This window comes from Ambystoma mexicanum, chromosome 2p (genome assembly GCF_040938575.1).
Source record: "Ambystoma mexicanum isolate Mex_15411 chromosome 2p, UKY_AmexF1_1, whole genome shotgun sequence".
In the NCBI taxonomy this organism is placed as follows: domain Eukaryota; kingdom Metazoa; phylum Chordata; class Amphibia; order Caudata; family Ambystomatidae; genus Ambystoma; species Ambystoma mexicanum.
The window spans coordinates 1086035328-1086051241 of record NC_090923.1 but is presented as its reverse complement, the minus strand read 5'-3'; the positions used below and the strand labels follow the sequence as shown (position 1 = coordinate 1086051241).

Genomic DNA, 15914 nt, shown 5'->3' with positions numbered 1-15914 from the left:
AAGGCCACTCGGATATGGATCGTGGGGATTATGGCTGTTGCACTGTGTCCTTTGCTGTGGTGTTTGATGTACCCCATTGCTCTTCCCATGAGACCACAGGCCTTAAGCGGGGGGCGGAGGGGGGTTCGATGTAGGGGGGGGGCTACACGTGACCTTTACAAGTGGGTCTGAAACTCTACTTGCAGATCTCAGGAGGCTACAAAGCATGTCCTCTGCAGGCCTCAGCAATCCTCAGTTCTTTTTCTTGTAGGGCAGCCTACCATCATGCCAAATACCATGGCGACATAAAAGGGGGCCCCTAGCGCTTCCAAGTGAAACGTTTACTCCTGCCGCCACAAGAGCTATCCTAGGGGATTCCAGTTCAATTTCTACAGGAAGCAGGTGAGCGGTGTCCCTCAGGACTAGGACATTTCAATGGGGGGGTTAATATAACTTCCTACCTTAAAGATTCCGAAACTTTGTGGAACTCGTGGTGCTTGCTGACTGTGCCCAAAACCTAAAACAATATGTGCTCAGATACATGGCGGCTACAGCTGTGCTTTGCTGTGCCCTTTGGGTCTTTGATTACCGAGTCTTCTATAGTTGCAACGTCATATCCCCCAGAGCTCTGGTCTTGGTTCTCAATCCTGCAGAATGATTGTGGGGGATGGGAAGCAGGAGTTATATTCTAGAAGGTAAGGAGTACAGGAGAAAAGGTGGAGAGTGCTGGGAGAGCCACAACAGTGAGCACTTTTTGAAACCTAAATGACCCTGGCACCTTGTACACTCTGGTGCAAATACATGCACGGTGCCAGTCGACAAACAGCCGCTGCTCCACTCTGCCCGGCCATCCACCATTCCCCGTCACATACTGTATTTTTCAGGAAGCACAGTATGTTTAGTAAGGTCTAATCTAGGATGAAATGCACTGAATATATTAGGGGGACGGGTTACGGTTCTCCTACAAAAGTCGCAAGTGCCATCAAGCAGAGGCTTATGTGGGGAGGCCAATAAACTGAATTAGACTCTAGATGTCACAAGAAGCCAATAGCGGCATCTAAGGAGTCCTGGCAAAAGCAGGGTCTGAACCTGCAATATTTGCCTCCTTCTGTATCGTTTTCAAAATGGTTGAGAAGGAGCGGAGCTAAGAAACACTACATCAAGGCCTTTGCCTAAGGATACCTGCAGAACGTGACAACAGTCCAGGGCCTGAGGGGCCTGTGATGAATTAACTTCCGGGGCACCAGTGGTCCAGGGATGAATATCGTTTTCTAAATCATCAATCGACCCCACACCTCTAGTACACCAGAAGGGATCTGAACAGATTGGAATAAAAGTTAATTATAAGACCTCCTTGTCCAATATTTGGTAACGTGGATGGAACAGCAGGCTTATCTCCACAAGTTTGTGGATCGTTGGTTAGTTAAAACACAGCAAAAATACAATTATTACCCAATGATAAAAGGGACTGTCCAGTCAAGGTTGAATACAAATATCTACTTTATTATTACTACAACAGACAGTTCTAGCACACTACAAAATACAACCCAACCTGTAAAGGAACACAGAGGACAGACAGTTTCACGAAGGAAAGGGATGCATGCTGGATACTGACAGGAGGGTAGCTGGTAAAGCAATCAGTCCTACTGTTCAAGATTATTTGGTTTCAGCACCAAGGGGGCAAAGGGTCGTAACTGTCTCTAGGGCCTTCGGAGAAGGATCGGGGGGAAGAACCACAATGTACCTGGTGCCGAAGAAGTTTTTGGTGCTTGACAGCGTTGAGGCGGTTCCAGAGCGCTTTGCAGCCCTTGAGACAGAGTTAGTGGCGGGAGACAGCTGCGGGTAACAGGCGGCAGGCAGTTCGACAAGCAAGGCTGGATAGACGTCTGCAGGCTGTCTGGTGCTGCAGCTCAGAGCCAAGAATCGTTGTCTCTGTGCTGGTTGCCGGATCTGGAATGCTGGTCGAGTTGTGTCAGATGGCTCTGGTGACTGCAGAATGACAAGAGTCAGCAGTGCAGCCGGATGCAGTTCGAGAACTCGACTGTCTCGAAAATATCCTTAAAAGATGGATGCTAAATGATGCTTGTGTGGCACTCCTCATAGCTTCTTCGCAGGGTTTGTGTCCTTTCAAGGTGGATGGCCCAAAGCGCAGGAGACTGTTTGCAGGCAATAGCCTTGTCCTTAGTTCAGATACTCTCTGGCACTTCCCACCTAGGAGGCTTACTGGCAGAACCTAGCAGGGTATGCTGTGTGTTGGCTGTGTACCAGTTCTGGAGCTGCTGGGCGCGTCCTCTGAGTCCGGTATCTCCCTCTTTTCCCTGGGAGATGTTTAGGGGGGGATCCTGCTTCCTTCTTTGGAAATCTTGGCCTTGCCTCACTGGTGGAAGCTGTCAGGCAGACTGTACCTTCAGCCAAGGTCCAATGCTGAGTTCTTCTTGTTACCCCTTGCAAAGTCTTCAGCTGACCTGCCCAAAAGAGGGGCCCAGCCCTCTTTTAAAGCCAAATGGGCCACAGTGATTGGTGTAGGCTAAACCTACCTTAATAAACCAATCCTTGGTCCCCACCAACAATCTCCTGTATGCATGAGGTCATAACTAGAGTGCTTTGCAACAGAAAAGAAAGGTAAAGGGGTGCAAACATGTAATACTAAGTCCCACCATTCTTCCTGTCTGTAGTGGATCAAGGGATCTCTCTAGTTAATGTATCTCTATGTGGTTCCTGATTAAAGCGGCAGGTCGCCCTTGAAGCTGCAGCAAGAACAACTTTCTGTCTCCTGCAAACCACATTCTCGTACCTCCTGAATGGGGTCCCCCTGCTGGGGTTGCCTATTGTAAACACATAGTATCAGACATGACAGCTCACTGTCATTTATACTTTAGGACTGGAGCTAGCTTCAGGTTGACACAGTGCATATGAAAAGGGTGTTGGGGTTTCCTGTCTCCTTTGTTTTAGCCTCTGCAGCCAGGCCCCAAGAGGGCCTGTTTGAAGTATTCTCTATTAGTATGTTAATTATGTTAATTGCTGCCACCATCTGCAGAGGGTATACAAATGGACAGGGCAGATCCATGGAGCCTTTGATAATTAATTAGGCTGCCTATGGCAGGAGGAAGGTTTTGGCCCTCCTCCTTCTGAGATGCATCATGTACTCCACATGTCAGATCCCTACTAAACATGAACGGGAGAACTGCACCTGAAAGCTGTGTCCACCCAGAGTACACAGGTCTATGTGTAAGTCGAGCTGTGAGCATAGGAAAATGTGTGCGGATTAGCCTCACGTGTTTTGCAGAGTTGAGCTACCATCATTCAATTTCATATAAAACATTTTTTAAAAGCCCAGGTAAACGCACACCCACTGTACGTATGGTAGAATTCCTCACACCCACCCCCTCTCCAGACACGGTGTAATACCAGTCCACAGAATCTTTGGATTCCTATGAGAACGTATCACAAATTGCCACTCTGTTGGAATCTAGAGTTTAGAGCCAGAAGGCAATGAAATGGGTAAGTGGAGGATCGAGCATGGGTAAAAAGCGAAGACTGGCAGGAATCTGATTATCATCATTGCAGTTTAAGACTTTCAGCCTTATGGGTGCTTTCCGTTGCTGCTTTGTAATGTGATTCTTCCAGAAATGATTCTTCCAATGTTCCATGGTCTACTCTGGTGTCCATCTCTGTCCGTCCTGTCTCTACTTTCAGCCTTGGTGTTAACATGGCTGTGCTCCAATGCATGGGTTTACCCAGGGATTTAGTGGTGGTAGTTCAGCAATTGCACAACTCCTTCATGCATTAGTCAGCCAGTGGTTAGCTTTCCAGGCTTATGCTGGTGGAAAGGGCTTTTGTCAATTTGAGTCTAAGGCCATTAAAGAGGGAGACTCAAACGTGGCCCTCGTTACAACCGTACCACTTTCAGCTCGGATACAGATAAAACGAAAGATGTACATTGCTTCTAGGACCTTCGCCTTCATCATTGATGTATCGCAGGTACGAGAAGTGCTACTCACTTAGACAATAATTCAGGCCATACCCAGATGACAGTATTGAAGAGATACAGCTGTCATCAATTGAACAAGCTAAATGACTTCAACCTCAAAGAACGCCAATGACATCATGACATAGATATATGTTAGACATGAAGCACATAGATATTTAGCTTCATTGCTGATAGATACTAAGAATAGGCTCATGACTCACATAGTTAGAGGACTGACACACGTATACCATTTTGCTACGGAGAAACCGCAAAATGCATAAGAATACATATGAACTGCTTGCTGATGCTTAACCGCAACCAACATAGACAGCCATGCAAATAAAGATGGAAGCCATAGGGACATTGGAGTGAATGTGAAAAGCAGGATGAACTCAAGCACACAGAGAAAGGTGGACAGGCTAATTCTGCTGAAGCATGCAGATCAGGGTTCCAGCACGACACTGTGCACAGCTTTGCCAAAGACACAGAGAGAACGGTTCCAAGTTAACAGAAGAGATACACCTGTAAGCATTTCACAAAGAAAACGTCCACAATTGCAAGCAAGAGAAATCCATTTTGTGCTCTTCACACATGTGATCTGAAACTTCTAGACAGAGCCTATTCATTCGAGCCAGACTGAGAAGTCTGTTCCTATTGAACCAGAGGCAGGAGGACAAAAATATAACACAGGTACAAAGCCGAATGTTCTGTCTCAAGGCCTAGGAGATCAGAGATGGTAATGTATTGGGAACATGTAGCTCCTTCAGGGTTGTTCCCACTAGCTTGAAAGGTTTCACTTGGCCTGGTAACTTTACAAAGCTCCAAGGCTGAGAAGAAACCTTTTGCCTAATCCCTAATCATCTTCCATGCTAAGCTTACACTAAGTTGCATAGGCCAATCACCTTAAGCTAACATGCAACTTTGTATTTGTAACACATAGAGGTGGTCTCAGGAGGAGTCACAAGATATGGCTTACTCAGTTAGTGCACTAACCCATTATAGAAAATATATGTAGTTTACGTCGCTAACCAATCCCTTCCCCTTTTAGGTTTTTGGCATGTAACCTCATTTTTCGGGCATTAGTCCTTAACAAACCCGGACGAGAGGCATCTGGAGATTGAGAGCGCTTGGAGAATATTGCGATCCCTGTCATTGATGTGTTGATAAAGACAGTTAACTTTGTCCTATGGCTGGGTCTTCCATCCTTGTGGCAGGGGAATTCCAGGGCCTGGTTCCTCTTGCATGCAAACAGGGAAACTGAAAATAGTTGTCTTGCCACTATTACACCGTTCAGGTTTTTCATTTTTTTGGTATTGGGGTAGGGGTGATGACCTTTCATAGTTTTTTATACCCTCATTTTCGAGATGCTTTCCAGGTCCTTTGGTCCTTTCAGAACATGATCCTCCTCAGTCTGGCGATGTCCACGTTCATGGTGCAGTGGATGGCAATAAAGAACGTTTCTACCGAGGGGAAGCTGGTTTGTCCACTATGAAGCCCTGGTGGCTTCAGCTCTCGCAGAGCTTTGAATTAGCTTGTACCTTCTCCTTCCCCAATTCCAGGGGCCTTGCGTGTATCTTCCCTGTGTGTACTCTACATACACCTCTTTTATCTTTTTATTTGTCTATGTCCTTTTTGATGGCCATCACACATATGGTTTAGCAGGAATTTGTGCAGCTTCTTACCCTTGCTTCCTGCCACACAAGCTGCATCTCCGTACAGGCCCTTGCTTCCAGCCAGCCAGTCACGTGTCCTTTTATTCCAAAGAGGACATTGCCTTTGTACCCTTCCTCTTTCATTCTTATTCTCCCAAGAATGTACTTCTTAGTACAGGTGTCTCCAGGATTTTGCCCAACATATGTTTTGGACTACAACTCCATTCAACACTATCCAGGACAGTTAATGGTGAGGCGTCATGGGAAACAAAGTCCAAAACATTTGGAGAGTGCCAGGTTGCGGACCCATGTCTTAGAGGATTGAATGAAAATGGCCCAGTCAAAGCCTTCCTATAAATATGAGCGACTTGTTTGTTCCTTTTAGTCTATCTCAGAGAAAGGGTTTAGGCCTTCTCTTCAAATCTTAGTCGATGGCCCTCAGTGCCTCTCCCAAATGCCTATTTCCAGGCCCGGGTAGTTTGCTCCGTTTGGTGCATGCCAGGCCCTATATGGGTGCCCATCACTCTTTTCCTGAGACCCCAGCATTTTATCCATTGGCCATTTTTAGAGCAGCTACTTGAGTTTCTCATTCAATATTCATTCATTGCTTTTTAATGCTCGTTTGGACCCCTCTGAGCCAGTATTTGGACTCAAGGTACTTTTCAGACTCTGCTTCAGTTCTGCATGGAATAAAGTCGCAGGTGTGCATCAGTATTTTGTGAATATTAGTGTTGTGCTGAATCCTTCTTTGAGTTCTTGGGTACTAGTTAACAAAACTTAAGTACTGTGGAGAGGAAGAAGTGTGGGGCGGTAGTGACTCACTCGATATTCACAGTCTGGCAACGCTGCCTGCTCCTTGTCACAGTCCTTGACACTGTTTCTCCGTGGGGGCTGCTTTGGTGGCGGACGCAGGAGCAGGCTAAATAGGTGGTAACCCATGGAAAGAGAATTGGTTGAGAAAGAACTGTCGTTCACATGGTAGGGAACAGGCCAGCGGGGTGCGGATGTACTATAGGTACATAAGGACTGTGGTATAGAAGACTCAGGTTAAGGTCAGTCCTAAGCTGCAGTAATGGAAGAACAGTATCTACTGTAAACAAATACATTGGATCAAAATGCAAACTGTTCCCCATGCCATAAATCAAGAGTTGGATGTGCCCAAAAGAAAGCAAGCGAACGCATAGATGTCAGAAACATGTCAAACACTGTAAGGCCAACGGCATAGTGTCAAGATATCGCCCTCTAATGGTATGAAGTAGGAATCACTGGGGTGGGAATTTAAAATATCATGGGACTCTTGCTTGACATTGTCCCTTTAGGGCCAAGGAGTCTTTTATGTGGTCATTTGGCTATCAGCATCACACATAGAGCAATGGTTTCAAAATCCAGCAATCATGGGAACGGTGATGCCATAACTGCACAGTATTTTCTCCAGTTTAAAAGTAATGTCCATTTCTTTACCAATTTGAACCAATGGAAAGGCTTATTTGAAAACACACACCTGTCGCTTAGTTGTTGTCTATCTTGTCATCAGAACCCACTGATCACCAGAAGACTTTGCACAGTGCTAGCTCAAGTACCTATTCTAGATTAGCTGGAGGGGGCGGAGAGAGGGGGAGGGTAGATTAAGGAAGAGGTTGTTTCAATAGTTCAGCCTAGAGAATACCAGAGATCAAGAGACATTGAGTATCTGGGAAAAACTAAGGAAAGGGAAGATACCTATGAGGAGGTAGAGTTGGAAGGTCCAGGATGTGAGGAAGGAAAGAGATAGAGGAGTCAAAGATGACTCTAAGGTTTCTGACTTCAGAGGAAGGGGAGCCCATAAAGGGTGGCCAGAGTGAAAGGAGGAAAGAAGGAACAGGAGTCCCAATAAGATGGATCTCAGTCGGGAATGGTAGAGGCAGTAGTAAGAGATCCAAAGGGATGTTTGAAAAAGAGTTGGGTGGCATCTGCAAAACAATGGATGTGCGGGAGAAAGTGGAGATAAGCTGAGCACGTGTGGCGAGATAGATGTTAAAGAGCCAGGGCGAAAGGGTAGCGCCCTGTGGAACGCCACAGGTGGAGAGAGAGGTGGAAGAGGAGAAGGAGCCCAGGACAACTTGGGAGGGACAGTTGGTGAGGAAGGAAGTCAGCCAGTCCAATGCCCATTCTGAGATACCGAGAGCATCATAGAGCCACTATATGAGGATGGAGTGATGAAGTAGAATGAGAACTGCAGGTGAGTTAGAGTCAAGCAATGCAAGCAGTTCTTCACGGGTGTTGAGGAGAACAGTTTCCGTGCCTCTGGATGCTCGGAATTCAGATTGACGGTCATGCAGGCAACTAAGGAGCTCAGTGCCTGGTTAGTTAGGGGAAGGCCAACTTCTCCAGAGGTTTCCCAAGGAAGGAAGTGATAGAGATGGGGCGGTAGTTAGCTGGACACGAGGGGTCAGCAGAAGGCTTTTTCAGGAGGGGTGAACAAGGGAGTGCTTGAGGGAAGAGGACAAAGAACCAGTAGGAAAGAGTGTTTAGAGAAATTAGCAAGTGCATGGATAATGGAGCCGATATTGCTCTTAATAGTTCTGGAGGAACAGGGGGATACCTGTTTGGAAGCAACCTTCATAGAGTGGATGACTCTAGTGACCTTGTCCGATGTGATGGGAGGGAAAGAGGAGAGAGTGGGTGAGGGAGGATGAGAGGCCACGGGTGGCTGTGGGACAGGAGGAGGGGAGGGTGAAGGGAGGAAGAAAGAGTAACCAGGATGTCTGCAAACGAGGTTGGCAGAGCTGGGGGAGGTGCGGTCAAAGGGTCTTTACAATGTCCTGGGTGAAAAACAATCACACACATACCACTGGTGCATGTGGTGATGAGAAACCTGGCCTCCAAGATGCACCAGATGTGTGTCAGACTGAGAGAAATGGCGGAGCCCAGGGAATACGTTGCTGGAATCCCACAGTCAGGAGAAAAATCCAGGCAGGAGACTTTGCAAGCGAAGCAGACATCTGCTGGGCATGTGCATGTCTAAACACCTGGAGCAGGGAAAGGTCTTAGTCAGGCAATTCCCGAGACAGGTACAGGGGCGCGGCTGTGCCTGCTCTTGGATTACCAAATCAATATTATGCTTCGTGTGGTAGTATTATATTCCGGTCCGCTCCGGGTTATGGGCTCATTTTCAAATAGTCTGGCGGAAGAGGGGGATGGGATGTAGGAGTAGGGTATTGAAATGTGCTCTCGGCTGCTTTCCACACCACATGAAATTCAGCGGCATTCCTCTCTAGCGAGCGCCCCATCCCATACTGGCCCAGGCATCCTATGCTGGCTGTGAATAGTAGGCCCTGTGATACCTTATTGTGCCCTATAGGTGAGCAGGTAACAGATGAGGTCGCTCATGTTATTTACAGCGTTTTCTCTACTTATAAATGTACATGATAGGAGTGATCACAGATGTCATCTCACTCTGGGTACAGATGAATACACTTTAGGTAAGTAGATGTTAAGCCATGTCTTTAATGATATCAGAGATGCTAGCTCACACTTGGTATAGCAGAGTCATTTAATAGACATTCTGGATCTTTTATAGTATAAAAGACATTGGCCCTCATTACGAGTTGGGTGCAAAGGGATACCGGGCACCGGTTAGGACACCGTTGCCGGTAATCCCTCTGCGCCCTATTCCGAGTTCCCTTAGTGAATCCCTTAAGGACGGGGCCCGTTAAGGGACTTTAGAGCTAATAACAGTACTGCAATTTGCGGTACCGTTATTAGCGCCTTACCCCTTCCCATTGAGCCATATGGGGGCTCAAATGGGAATGGGGAATGGCTTTTTCAATGGGGATTTACCGGTCCCGCAAAGATCGGAATAGACCGGTAAGTCCACATTGAACGAGGGTGGACTCGGTACCGGTATTGGAGGTAGTCATGGCGCTAATAGCGCCATGATTACCTCCAAACTCTGAATGAGGCCCATTATTTTACACTGGTGATTAATGGATAGACAAAGTTCATCAATAAATGTGAGTGATGCATTTTATGGTATCGAAGATGCCATCTCCCACAGGTAATACATTTAGACGGTGCAAGGTATCCCCCTTATGGTCTCACAGTTGTCATCACGCATGCATTATAAATGAGGCAGTGCCATAATAGGCCTCACAAGTGGTGTCTCTTATAGGATCTCACACTAGTAATGGATGCAGGTATGGCTGATGCCTCTTAAGGTATCAGAGAAGTTATCGCACACTAGTCATATGAACTGAAAGGCTTGGTGAGTGAGGTGTCTCGCCATGTGTACAGATTCACCCCTAATTACCTTCAATGGTGACATTGTCCACCGAGAGCTGAAGACTCTTGCCGCGCCGGAGCACTCGGACTGTGTGCCACTCATTGTCGTTCAACTTGTGTCCTGCCAAGAGGGTCTCTGGGCCTTTGCCTGCAAGAGAGGGGGAGGAGTGGGGAAGAGTCATGTTAATATCATGTTGGAATCAGTATGAGGGTGGCTTACCTGCAGCAGAGGGCGGCGCGATGCAGCAATGACACGCAGCGACGTGCCTCAGACTCCTTTACCTACAATGCTCTAATGAACATCCTACAATATAGCCCATAAATTGAAGAAAGGAACCCAATCCTGGTGCACAGCATGAAAGACAGAGATAGAAGCTCCCCCAAACAGTGTGAAGAGAAAGTTAATCACACCGACTAGATACACTGCTACCCAAACCAGAGGCTCCGGACACCAGAGATATTGCAAACCTTGCATCAGAATTGGAAGAAGTTTCAGACAACTTCCTTGATGCCTCTGAAAGAAAGATATGGGGGTGGGGGTCATCTCACTTCCATGGAGTTCTCATGTACTAGATCTATGAACGCTACACTGCCCTAACGACTAGAGGATGGCCTTGCTCCATTCTGCCACTGTCAGACACATGGGTGAGCCAATCATTTGCCCCCTACAGAAGTCGGTGTAGGATGTCAGAATACTCACGAGAACCTACTCTAGGGTACCATGTTAGAAAGATTGCACATGCATGGGCGGGGGGGTGGGGTGCTGAGCACCAAAGGGGAATTTGCTTGTACCAGTCTGTCTACCAGGAAGGAGGCACACAGGCATCCCCACTCCTGGAGAATCGCTCCACCTGGAATAGAGGTGGTGGAGCTCCTACGGCTTGGCTTGCTCCCAGGCTAAGATACACTCCCCAGCTACCAGCAGACTAATGGGGCATCCAGTGCCTTCTGTGAAGGAGTTCTCTGTGTTGTTTGATTTGATCTGATCATCCGTATGGGTATTTTAGATAGACTTGCAAATTAGCTTTCAAGATTACTGAGGATCCTGGCCCAGCTGCGCAGCATCATAGTTAGGATAAGTAACTCTTACCTTTTGAGGGTCTTCGTTTCTCCACCTGTAAGATGGCTTCTTGCAGGAAGATGGACGGCAAGTTTTCCCACCATCACCGACCCTTCTGTGCGGGGATAGCCTTAGCGCGCACTGATCCCGGTTCCCTCCCTTGTTCTCCCTTTCCCACTAACGCCCTCATTTATGCGGAAGAAGGTCATCCAGTGCACGTCCTCTCCTAGTTTTGAGGTGGCAGTTCTTCCCCCTGATCCTTCTTATCCGCTGCAAGGTATGGAAATCCTGGATACCATGTGTTCCACAGCCTAACACTGCATCATTAGGTAAATCCGCTTTACGCTCCACCATGCGCGCATGCACGATCAGTGACCGGAGCCGTCTGAGAAACCATGTCAGGTGGCACGGCAATGGATTCCTACAGGTGACAAAAAGGAGGGAACAATCTGTCAGAATCATCCCAGGACTTTGAGGGTTTACCATGAAATGACCGAATTTAACAAATCGAAAATAGAAATGACCGATTTTTTTTTTTTTTTATAATGCGAGGGACCACCCCCACACCTCCCCCTTACCTTCCTTCCTTTACTAAAACCCTTGCCCCACCCCACACCTATATTTTAATAAAAACGACTCAAAATTTCGAAAAAAAGAGGTTAAAAAATGCGGTAAATTCGTCCTCATTTTTTTTGTATTCGATCATTTATACGGATAAGTGTCCCGGGTCCAGCTGGGGCAGAGCCCTGGTAGTCTTCAATAAGTGATCCCGAGCTGGGGCTCTGTCGGGCTACCCCTGTCTAGCCATAGAGGCGGCAACCGCTTCAGGCAGCCCTTTAGCTCAACAGAGTCGCAGCTGTCTGCAGGTCGGTGCTTTTGAGTGCATAAAAGGAGGGGGAGCAACCTTGCATGCAGCCCTTTAACCACATGGCTCTGTTGAGTTAAAGGGCTGCCAGAAGGTTTTGTCACCTCTCACAAAGAAACAAGAGGATAGACGGGGCACAGGGCCACCGATTATTTTGCTCTACCCTCACCTTTAGTTTCTTAAACATCGGATCTGACCCCTGTAGGCACATGCTTGTGTGAGTCGTAACCGGTAACGTCAACGTGCCCCGCCTCTCCTGCTTGTCGCCGAATAACCCCTCCTCCAGACTTAGGGCATGCAACCACACGGGCTGCACACATACCTAGTGCGCCCACGCACTTTACGGCTCTCTCTCTCTCAACTGACTTGAACTGCGGTTCCCAGGGCATTCAACCTACCAGCACCTTGAGATCATACCAATGGTACATAAGGCGCTATACAAATGCAAAATAACATAACATAACATGCCACCCTTGTTAGAGCCACCCACAATACACTTGGAGGGGTGAATCCAGTCCAGTACGGTTCCGTCGGTTTCCCCACATCTACACCATTCTGTGGTGTGGTCCGAATCGGCCTGTCAAGATTTCACATTTCTCTGGCTGATTTCTCAGTTTGCTTCTTGCAAATAAACATGAAAGATGATACAATTGTGTTTTCACTTTTGTTCCGTTTTTTTCTTTGTCTGAATAGCCAGACAATCTGGAGGGGGATATCGCTGCACTTCCCTGGCCAGCTGCACAGCGCAGCCCATCGCTAAGCCCCACATGTGCTTTCTGATCTGTTGGATTGGTTAGAAGAAGTAGTATCTCCTGATCCTTTGTTCATAGTAAGTGATCCTGTCCTCTAATCCAGACTCCTCCAGGTCCAGAATATTTGGGCACAGAATGCTGAGCGATAGTTTCAGCTCAAGAGTAGAACTCTCCATGCGGGAAGTCCGGATCAACCGTACACCGCCCACTTATGGAGTTGGCATGGAGAGACCCATCCGCAAAGAGCCCATGCTGCTCTCCTGCAAATGTTACCACATGGATATCTTTTTTGGGGAGGTCACATGCACTGACATGAGCTTCCAATGTTGAACAAGGGTTTTCTTTTCGCGAATAATGCGAACCCCAACTTCTCCTAAAACATCTGGAAATAAGAGCATGACAATCACCACCAAATGCAACAAAGAACCTTGGAGGGCCTGGTCCTTCGGTTTAATAGAAACCCTAGAGAGGCTACAGGTGTTTTCCTTTGATGTGCAATGTGAGTTGAAAGTTTATAAGCTAGTGCAGTTAGTGTCTTTAGTTTTTTGGGGCTTTCAGCAAATAGGATCCAGGCAATGCACATAATTGGGAAGTCCTGCCAGCTAGTAGCTACAATGCGGGGGGCTTTACCTGGGTTGTTTGGAGTTACATTTGAAGAATAGGGTACTCGGCTTGCTTATGGGGGCAGGATCCCCTCTGCTCCCCAAAGACGCCAAGAAAGCCCCCACAATTTCTGAGCAGGCCGTGCCTACTCCTTGTGCACTAGGTGCTCTGTGGATGCCAGCATTACTACGCTCTGCCTCCAGCGTGTGATGGGAATCCTTGCTTGCCTCCTCAACTATCAGTATAGGAGTGGATTCAGATTCAAGCGTAGTAATGCTGGGCTTGCCAATCTAGGGAACAGGGAACTCCAGTAAGGACCACAACATTTGCAAATTATGTTTATTGAAATTCGTTGCGTCATAAATATTAATTGTGGATGTCCCGAAAACCTGATTGGATTTTTCTATTTAGTAAATCGACTAGAGAAGCCCTGTCTCGAAGAACGGGGACCCAAATCCAAAAGCAGGGCCCCAGAAGCACCTGTGGAACTAGGGATCACAGAGCATATCCTGGAACAAAGGTGGGGCCTGGTCATATCAACGAGATGCCTGCCCTCACCGCAGGCAAAGGCCAAGGATCCCAAGTTGAGCAAGCCCACTCTGTGGGCACGAAGGGTAGATTTGGGTGAATCAGTTTCCCCCTAAACTAAAACAACTATCATGTGCTAGCAGGAATAGCGCGGGCCCCACCGACACCGCGTTACCCAACGAGCGGCACAAATGCTAACCGAAGGTGATGGTTCCCTCAGGCGCAGGACCTTTCATTTCATGAGATCAAGAAGGACCCTTTAATCAATGTTTAGTGAGATTCCCGCCGGGTTGTCAGTTGTGCGCCGGATGAAGGCGCTCTAGGCAGCAGAAGCAGGCGGCGCGGGATTTAACAGCAACGCACATCCACAGACCGGCTTTGCCTGAATGCTGGGCAGAAAACAGCCTCCTTTCAGAAACAATAAGCCCGTGAAGAAGGATTAGAGACACTGAAAACACAACGGAATAATGGTATTCCACACAGAATGCAGGGGGTCCTGGAGCCAGTGGGCTCCGGTCTGAGTATTGGGGTACAGACGAGATCCCACCAGCAGTGCCAGAACAGAGATTGGATCCCTGAGAAAGCAATGCATTACACAAAACACGAACTCCCCAAAGGTATAAATTACAAGGGACAAAAGTAGAAACATCCCATAGGAAACACTGCACGAAAGGGGTTGGGACCTCTTTTCCCAACAAAATTCTCAAAAAAAGGCCAGAATCATTACGTTTAAAGTACTTTTGGAAGACTACTTTGCTTTAGAGAAGCCTTGCTAAGTAGGCCGACGTAGAAGTGCCCTGTGACGCTCATTAGGGGAAATCCTTAAGGAACAGCAATTGCAGAAGTGACCCGACACAGACACGGCGAGCATGCACAGCAGCCTGGACTGGCCCTCTCTGCCAACAGCCTTGCCCTGGCTCGAGGTGGGCATGACGTGCCAAAAAGGCCCCTCCATAAGCTCTGAAATGACTCAGCATCAGGAAATCAGCATGGAATGATTGCCACAATTTTCAAATGTTCATTTACCTATGTTATTAATTCCACACCGACCTCCTCCCCATTCCTTGTCACCCCTTAACCACACCCCTCCCCCATATATATTTCGATGAGTTTTTTTGATGGAGATGTTTCGGTAAAAATTCCATCTAAACAACTACTATCGGCAAAAGGGCGTTGTACCCCTGACATAGCCCACGAAGTATCAATCATGTGATCTGTCAGCCTGTCCCGATACTAGCCTGCATATTTCATGAGAGTTTTCATACATGGACTACGGACATTAAGCTTGACACAGCCATTTTTAGCTGTCTCCATAGGAGAATAGAACATGGCTTCCCGGAGGCTATGAAAACGCCTGACCTCGAGCCATCATAGGGGCCACCCTACAAAACGTGAATTGTCTCCATGTGTGACATGGAATATGCCCTCACAGGCCGCATGAAATTGCCGTCGACCTCAGGCTGATGTAGAGTACCGAAGGGAAAAGGGAGGGGGAGAAGCACGAGCACTTCTATAACAAGTATTGCTGGTATATTGCTTCGGCTGCATTAAGGCCACTAGGCCATCTCCAGACACATTTAAATGATCCTGTACAACCAATGAAAATGCCCTCGCAAAAGTCATGAGATTCCCCAATGCAAGCCGTGGCGTGCCTCCAAGCCCATCAGGAAAACATCCGCATATGAGCCATGTGATCCATGATACTAGCTCCCTGCATGGCATTGTCTACATATGAGCAATGGCATAGCCCTGCTGACGTGGAACATCCTCTATATGAGCCATGATATTGTTGCCGTAAAAATCCCAGAATGTATCCAGCAATACTAGTAATGTTCCGGGCGTGGAGGCCGGGTAATGCACCCCTTATGAGCCAGGAAACTCCCCAAGCCCTGCAATTGACCCAAAGGGGCAATCCCTCTTCAGCGGGTGTACTTTCATTGCCCTGAAAATATTTTGAAATGATGAAACTACCCTTTTAAGCTTACCTCCTGTGTCTACAGCCATCCCACAGCACACAGTGGTGTGTGAGTGCTAGGCCCTTTCACATTGATGGCAATGGTGGAGGTTGGGGGGTGGGGAGATGCAAGTATTTATACAGCACCAAGCAAAGTACCATTTTGGTGCCCGTATCCCAAGAATGGGGCCACATTTCAGGTCAAAATGAAGCCTCCTGGCACCAGTAGAGGTGCCCTCAGTCATGTAGGCTTGACTTTTGTAGCACCATCCCAAGGTGAATTGCCCGCAG

General features: G+C 47.6%; 1 protein-coding gene across 25 annotated transcripts in view; it reads right to left on the bottom strand.

Annotated features, from left to right (window-relative positions):
* NRXN2 (neurexin 2) overlaps window positions 1-15914 on the bottom strand; it is a 2524532-nt gene that overhangs the window by 1094697 nt on the left and 1413921 nt on the right. For all 25 annotated transcript variants that reach the window (XM_069645062.1, XM_069645065.1, XM_069645068.1 and 22 more), the window contains one exon: window positions 9890-10009. In XM_069645062.1, coding sequence (XP_069501163.1) covers window positions 9890-10009 — 120 coding nt within the window. The remainder of the gene's footprint in view (window positions 1-9889; window positions 10010-15914) is intronic.